Genomic DNA, 8,124 nt, shown 5'->3' with positions numbered 1-8,124 from the left:
TTCTCATTCAGAAAGTTCACATCTTGTTGTTTTTTATCTCTCTTAATTTCCTTTCAGAGTTGATTATACAAATCGCAGGTTAGTACAGGTTGTGGCCAAAATAAAATTAGAAGGTAGCAAGATAAAGAATCTTACAGTCAGTTACAAAGTTAATTCATGTATTACTACAGTTGGTCACTTTACAAAAGGACATAAAAATCTCTGACAGACTCCCAAATATTGCTGCCCATCAAAGGTTAACAGCCTCAACTGTTCACTTTCTAATTCTGTCATCTGACTCCTTACACCAGCAATCATCACAGCTAAACAACAATGTGAAGGCCAAGAAATTACACACAACTTTAAAGTTGAATACTTGTTCCATTAATATTTAAAAGAAAAAGGTTTTTAAAACTGAGGCAAATTTCATCAAATGGGTTTAAACAGTTGAGCTGAAACAAAAATAGCTTGTGTTCCCATCAGACTGTGAGCACCATCTTTTGCAGGCTCCACAGAGACAAAGGGAGAGCATTTAGATTTATTTATTTTTTAAAGAAAAATCACCTAAATCGACAACATGGATGGAAACAACAGGAATGTAACTGAGAATATTGCTGAAGTAAAGCTTTAATGTACTTTTACTTTATTTAGGTTTTTCTATGCTACTTTCTGCTTTTACTCCACTGTGTTTATAATGCAAAGATTAGACTTTGTACTCCATGCTGAAATGCAGAGGAGAGCAAGCGTTGTCAATTGCAGCTCCAATGCTTTGGAATAACCTTCCCCTCCATATTAGACAAGCGTCATCAGTGCAGGTTTTTAAGTCCAGATTGAAGACCTTTTTTATTCCCTGGCTTTTAACTCTGCAGGAAACTGACACATTTCTTATTAATTTTATTGTATTTTTAATAATTTTATTGTATTTTAAATTTTGCTTGTTGTTTTGATCTGTGTTGTTCAGCACTTTGGTCTGCCTGGTGTGTTTTTAAAGTGCTATACAAATAAACAATGATGATGATGATGATGTGAATTCAATTCAATTCAATTCAATTTTATTTATATAGCGCCAAATCACAACAAAAGTCGCCTCAAGGCGCTTCATAGATACAGAGAAAAACCCAACAATCATATGACCCCCTATGAGCAAGCACTTTGGCGACAGTGGGAAGGAAAAACTCCCTTTTAACAGGAAGAAACCTCCGGCAGAACCAGGCTCAGGGAGGGGCGGCCATCTGCTGCGACCAGTTGGGGTGAGAGAAGGAAGACAGGATAAAAGACATGCTGTGGAAGAGAGACAGAGGTTAATAACAGATATGATTCAATGCAGAGAAGTCTATTAATACATAGTGAGTGAGAAAGGTGACTGGAAAGGAAAAACTCAATGCATCATGGGAATCCCCCGGCAGCCTACGTCTATTGCAGCATAACTAAGGGAGGATTCAGGGTCACCTGGTCCAGCCCTAACTATATGCTTTAGCAAAAAGGAAAGTTTTAAGCCTAATCTTAAAAGTAGAGATAGTGTCTGTCTCCCGAATCCAAACTGGAAGCTGGTTCCACAGAAGAGGGGCCTGAAAACTGAAGGCTCTCCCTCCCATTCTACTTTTAAATACTCTAGGAACAACAAGTAGGCCTGCAGAGCGAGAGCTAAGTGCTCTAATAGGGTGATATGGTACTACAAGGTCATTAAGATAAGATGGGGCCTGAATGATTTGAAAGCTCTGATTTCTTGCTTTTATTATTTTGCAGATAAATTGCATTGCTATATATCAAGTTACCCAGCCATATACACTGGTGTGGGAAAAGTGTTTGGGGTTTTTTTTTTTGCTATTTTGTCAGACTTAAATGTTTCGGATCATCAAAAAAAAATATTAGACAAAGATAACACAAGAAAACACACATAGTTATTTAGATTACATATTCTGATATCCTGTATTCAGTGTTGGGAAGGTTACTTTTAAGATATATTCCATTACAGATTACAAAATACATGCCCCAAAATGTATTTTGTAATGTATTCCATTACATTACTCAGTGAGAGTAACGTATTCTGAATACTTTGGATTACTTAATATATTATCAAGCTTTTTACAACTACGTGAATGTGCTATTGCTGTGTGATTTATTACTGTTACTGAAGGTTACTCGCCATACCAATACTAACTAGATTTTTAAATCTTAATATAAAATGAGTAACAGTAGGTGGACATTAGGTAAGGCTGCACTTTTTGCAGCGATCTTGTATAGAAAACGATTCCGCGTGTATATAAAACAGGTCCGCGGCTCCGAACTGTAAAGGCGTAAAACCGTAAAGGGACCTCTGGCTAATATGGTGGGTTCCATGTTGGGCTCGTAGCCGAAAACTAGCTTTACTTTGTTGTCCGGGTCAACTTTGCTAGCGAGAGACAGAGAGAGGCGTTGAAAGGCTGCTCCAATGGTAACTTATTGTTTCAGAGAAAAACCCGAACACAGTGTACAATCGAGTCTTAACAGCGTACTTACAACTGGGCTACACTGCCCGTGAGGCTACATTCTTTAGGGCAATGCCTGTAACACTTTGACTTTTGCTTTCATATTAAATAATTTTTTGAAGAATCATTTTTTAAAAATATTTCTTCACGTCATTATGCGGCCGCAAGTAGGGGTGACATGGGCCGCTAGATTGAGACACGGGCATTAGAGGCTCTTAATGCGTGTTTTGTTTGGGTTTCCACCTGTGTGGAAGTACCAACAAGAGAGAGGGGACAGCCTAACATATGAAACAGGAAAAGACCCCCGTGTGATCCATTCATTTCAACAAAGTAACTATATTCTGAATACCACCTTTTTAAACGGTAACTGTAACAGAATACAGTTACTCATATTTTGTATTTTAAATACGTAACGGTGGTACATGTATTCCGTTACTCCCCAACACTGCCAGTGGCCACCCTGCTCTGTTCACCCCTGTGTCACCTTATTTTACAAATCCTGGAAACGCCCCTGACCTGCATCAGTGGGCGGTGCTAAACACTAGTCTCCCTTTGATCTGCAAACAAATACATAATAGTTACGCTATAATATTAATCATGTATATCCTGCCTATATAAGCATAAGAAGAAGAAGAAGAAAGAACGTTAGCATGTTCTTTTCTGTGCTCCTTTTAGATAATTATAAGGGAGCATGATATCTGTATTCTGTCTGCAAAGTTGTCTTTGGACGGGAAAAGTGAAAGTGAAACAGACTGGCTCTTGAATGCATAACAGGCGACTTGGAGATATAAACATAATGGCGTTGTTTAGAAACAAGAGCTCTGCTTCACCGTACTCAACTTTGGACAGGAAAGTAGACAGAAATGAGTCTAAAACAAGCACAGAAAACGAAGATTCATTTAGAAGTTTATCTGAAGACGCAGAGGGGGATGTCAGTGAGGGTCAACATGAGGCTGACGAAGACCGGGAGTCCGGGAGGAAGCTGCCAGGGCCAGAAGAAGAAGAGTTTGACAGCAGAGAGTATCGAGTTCACACTACGGATGAATTCTACTGCGACTATGATTCAACCTGGGAGACCGACCCGTATGAGGAGAGCCCACCCAGCAGGATCAGACAGACAACAAACTATGTAAGTAAGCCAGTGCCTGTCACAAGTGCTTTGATTTTCCACGTCTGCTCACAAATCATTTACTGCAGGCATAAAAGGAGCCACCTGCCACAGGCCCAAGGTGTTAGATGGCTCCTCCAGAGAACTTTATTGAGGTGATAGCTCACATTTGTGGGTGTAAGGTTTTTCCGCAGAACATCACAGAGATGACAAAATGAGTCGAAAAGACATTTAGAGAGAGATTTTAAAATGTTCAGAAACAGATTAAAACCACAACAAAATACAAATCACTTTTGGACTGATAAGCCTACCCCTGAATTAAAAACAAAACAAATCTGTGCAATAAAAGTGACAAAAAGCTGTAAATCAGGGGGCTCCAACTTAAATGAGTGGTGTGCAACTGCTGGCACTGTCATCTAATTGGAGGGCCACTTTAGTGTTCAAGTAGTACAAAAAAACAAACAAATTCGTCCTCTTTTTCTGGCCAGACACGTGGCTGCACTTCTGCTGTGATTTTGTTTGTATTTTAAAATAAAATAAAATAAAAACGCAGACGTGAGTGTACACATTAGTTTTTGACTGCTAGTGAATATGGTTTTCTTTACAACTAAATCTCTCACTGAACAAAGCCAATCCCTCAACATGTTTGTGCTCGCTGCTCATATTAAATAATTTTTTGCTTTTTAAAGAACTTATTTTTTACAGTGCACTCAACAACAAACAAATCCTCCCTGATGATAAAGTAACTTCAAGGGCCAAAATGCATTATATTTCTTCACATCAATATAACCACAATTTTGAGACCCCTGCTATAAATGATGTAATTTTGGGACTGATCACTGTCTGACAGTCACATACACAACAGCCTGCGCATCACTCGCGTCCTGAAGTGTCTGGGAAACCTGGGTTACCGTCACTACCAAGCCCCTCTGGTCCGCTTCTTCCTGGAGGAGACTCTGGTCAACGGACAACTTCCAAACATCAGGGACAGCGTCCTCAGCTACTTTATGTTTGCTGTACTTGATAAGAAAAGGCGCAGACGTCTCATCAAGTATGCATATTCGAACTATGAGCTTAAAGATGAGTTTGTGTGGTGCCCAAAGAAAATCCAAAAATTGTGGTCAATGCAACCCAAGGCAGCAAAGGAGGAGGCCGCTGACTCTCTGGAGTCACAGGAGGACACTGTGATTTCTGACAGTGAAGAGGAAAAACTGTCTGCAGACAATCTGTTTTCATCTAGATGGTTAAGACCTACCGGGCGAAAGGAAGATGATAATGAACCTGAAACAAGCAATGCAAATATACCTCCACCCGCTACTTCATCTAACGGTGCACAGAGGGGTTCTAGTGATGGTAAACACGAACCTGTGGGAGTGAAGAGGGCCTCAGATGAAGGCAGGGAGCCTGTAAGCCGAGGGCCTGTGACAGTTTCTGTCATAGATGATTTATTATTTCTGCAGGTGTGCCCACAAATCCTTTTCTATTAAGCTGCAGGCATGCAAGACTTAATCAAAGAGCCCTAGTTGGCAAAGGCCCATGGGCCCAAGATGTTAGGTGGCCACAGGACCAACAACTTTGTTTAAGTAATAGTTGACAGTTCTTGTTGAAAGGTCATTTTGATGAATAATCACAAAGAAACTTAAATATGAAATATAACAGAGTTACATAAAGACATTTACAAAGAGATTTGAAATGTCCCAGAGGGACAGAAAAAAGTAGAAAGAAGCTCAAAAGAACCACAATGGTCAGGTTTCTCTGCAAAAGAAATGCAAAATTACTGCTACATGATACAGACCTAAGACGCCACTATTTAATGCAAACTGCAAAAAAACGCTTGCCTGATGTTTTTCTTTTCGTGACTCTTACATCTGTGTGATTGTTGGGGACCTTTTTACCGGCCTGTGCCCCGGAGACTTTGGGTTCATCATCCATCTGTGACTTCAAGGATGGTTTTGGGTTACTGAATGTCTCCTTTAGCTGTGCAGTGTTACCCCTGAATTCCATTTATCTTCTGTGTTCCAGTACAAGTTCAGCAGATTTGAACGTGCTGCGAGAGACATGCAGAACTACAGACATGACTACCCTGTAAGTCTCACACACTGTAAACACACACTCTCATGTTTAAGCACAAGCCAAGCACATGTTGTTCTTTTATGTGTCCCTGCAGAGCCAAATCAAGACACAGCACAGGAAGAAGAACACAAATGTATGTACATACACATTTATTGTTACACTTACTTGCTTTGTTTTTAATTTTTTTTTAAAAGTGAACTGTCAGGTCAAATTCTTTTCTCTTGAGTAGGACGACAAGCCTAACCTGAATTTCTACCTTGGAAAGAAACAATCGGTGCCAGACGGTAGGCCTTTTACCAGCACCCAAATGTCCTTAAACTGAACATAACATAAATGTGTTTTCATTCGAGAAAAAGAGTTTAGTAGATCTGTTTTGTTATTCATCTCATCTTTTCCAAGTATTCAAAATATCTTCATGACATTGGAATAACTTCAGAGACCTGAAGAAGAATACCATTTCACACAAGGACATGGAGTCAGAAAAAGATATTTTATAGTACAGAGATATCAGTTTGAGCCACCTCAGTGATCACTGGATAAATCTTAATCTGTGCAGCTTCATTTACAAACAGATTTATTTGCTGTGACTTGTATTTGTTACCAGGTGTCAGCATAACTGAGTTCCATGAAGAATGGTATGGAGACTATGGAAGACTTGAGCACGTGCAAACCTATATTCAGTGGTAAGTTACTCTATAGTCACAAATATGATGTAAAAAGTTCAGTTCCAGTTTGTAACAACATTTCCTCTCAAAGGTTGTTCCCACTGCAAGAACCAGGAGTGAACTATGAGGCCAGTACACTGACAAAGGAAGAAATTAGGGTAAACTTGTGAAAGTTACCAAGTTATTTAAAATTAAAACATGTCTTATACACTGATAGAGGTTCGATGTTTCCTTCAGGATTTTTGTAATCACAGCCTTGCAAAGAAAAACCTGCTGAAGTCGTACGAGCTCATGTTGGACTTTTATGGTATCGTGTTGTGTGATGAAGAAACTGGAGAAGTCAGGAGAGCAGAGCACTGGGAAGAAAGATTTGACAATCTTAACAGGTAAAACTACCTCTGAATTAAAAAAAATCTGTGTGCAGTAAAAGTGACAAAAAGCTGTAAATGATGTAATTTTGGGACTGATCACTGTCTGACAGTCACACACACAACAGCCTGCGCATCACTCGTGTCCTGAAGTGTCTGGGAAACCTGGGTTACCGTCACTACCAAGCCCCTCTGGTCCGCTTCTTCCTGGAGGAGACTCTGGTCAACGGACAACTTCCAAACATCAGGGACAGCGTCCTCAGCTACTTTATGTTTGCTGTACTTGATAAGACAAAGCGCAGACGTCTCATCAAGTATGCATATTCGAACTATGAGCTTAAAGATGAGTTTGTGTGGTGCCCAAAGAAAATCCAAGAATTGTGGTCAAAGGAGCCCAAGGCAGCAAAGGAAGAGGACGCTGACTCTCTGGAGTCGCAGGGGGACACTGTGACTTCTGACAGTGAAGCACAAGAAGAGGAAAACCTGTCTGCAGATGTGTCGTGTAACAAAGCAGAGGATGAGTCTCATGAGGATGAAGAAACTTTCAGCCATAATGAAGATTGATTGATGACAATGAAAAGCTTATGAATAATACTGATAAATTACACCGTGTATGGAGTGTGATCCAGTGATTTAGTTCAACAGTGTAGTTAGTCAAAAGGCTTGATTCTTTATGGAAATGTTTGTTTACTTCACTATTCATCAGCTTTGCATATTTGAACTATAAACCGATGGGTTTGTGTGGTTCCAAAGGAAAATCCAAAACGTTGAGGTCAGGAATGCCCAAGCACAGAAGGAGACTCTGAATCTTAACAGTGATTTTTATGCTGCTCTCCTTCCTCACACAACCTCAGAGGGATATGCGTCTCCTTCTGGTATTGAAGATTGATGTTGAATGTTAGGTGAAAGTCTAAACCACTATACCATGCGGACAAAATTTATGAAACGCTACTTATACATAACTACAAAATTGTTCACGCCCCCCTGGAAATAAACTTTTAAACTATAAAAGCCACAATCCTTCCTTTTCCTGAGACAACTGACATCAACCCATCTGTGGTTAGATTCAAGCACCTCTGTCTGTAATAAAAAAGGATGAAATGTGATGTTTTTACTGAAATGCCAGGCAACATTACTGGTTGTTTTTTTCTCTCAGCTAAATTTCTGTCTTCAGTTATGTGTTTTTTAAGGAAACTGTCGGTTTCATTAATATATATCACGTTACATGGATATTGTATCATATAAATTCATTCTCTGTCTTACAGGTGATAAACACCTTCTTTGGTTGCATAAAGGTTGGATAATGTTATATTGTTTATGCAGGTTACAATTTGAAATGGCCTTGAAGAGGTTTGCTGATATACTAAGCCTGCTTTTCCTCCTTATGGTTTTAAAACCATTCAGGTACTTGAGGTTTTTGTCCTTCATCACCTCATATTGTTATTTTTTCATTGCTTTTTATT

General features: G+C 39.5%; 1 protein-coding gene across 1 annotated transcript; it reads left to right on the top strand.

Annotated features, from left to right (window-relative positions):
• The first annotated feature begins 3,227 nt into the window (after window positions 1-3,227).
• Window positions 3,228-7,598, top strand: LOC102781429 (opioid growth factor receptor-like). Its single transcript, XM_087840578.1, has 8 exons — window positions 3,228-3,576; window positions 5,578-5,640; window positions 5,723-5,761; window positions 5,858-5,912; window positions 6,233-6,311; window positions 6,385-6,451; window positions 6,531-6,679; window positions 6,775-7,598. Exons 1-8 carry the CDS (start codon window positions 3,244-3,246, stop codon window positions 7,223-7,225), a joined length of 1,236 nt encoding a protein of 411 aa, XP_087696704.1. The 5' UTR covers window positions 3,228-3,243; the 3' UTR covers window positions 7,226-7,598.
• Window positions 7,599-8,124: the final 526 nt, after the last annotated feature.

Source organism: Neolamprologus brichardi, chromosome 5 (assembly GCF_056152115.1).
Source record: "Neolamprologus brichardi isolate AB-2024 chromosome 5, ASM5615211v1, whole genome shotgun sequence".
NCBI classification, from domain to species: domain Eukaryota; kingdom Metazoa; phylum Chordata; class Actinopteri; order Cichliformes; family Cichlidae; genus Neolamprologus; species Neolamprologus brichardi.
Note: the sequence above shows the minus strand (reverse complement) of the source record. Positions and strands in the feature narration are given on the sequence as shown.

Bases quoted from the DNA above. Each gene is read 5' to 3' on its own strand.
- LOC102781429 (XM_087840578.1), top strand. From the start codon at position 3,244: ATGGCGTTGTTTAGAAACAAGAGCTCTGCTTCACCGTACTCAACTTTG. The intron at 6,452-6,530 runs GTAAACTTGTGA...TGTTTCCTTCAG, and splicing joins TGACAAAGGAAGAAATTAGG to GATTTTTGTAATCACAGCCT. The intron at 6,680-6,774 runs GTAAAACTACCT...ACTGTCTGACAG, and splicing joins AGATTTGACAATCTTAACAG to TCACACACACAACAGCCTGC.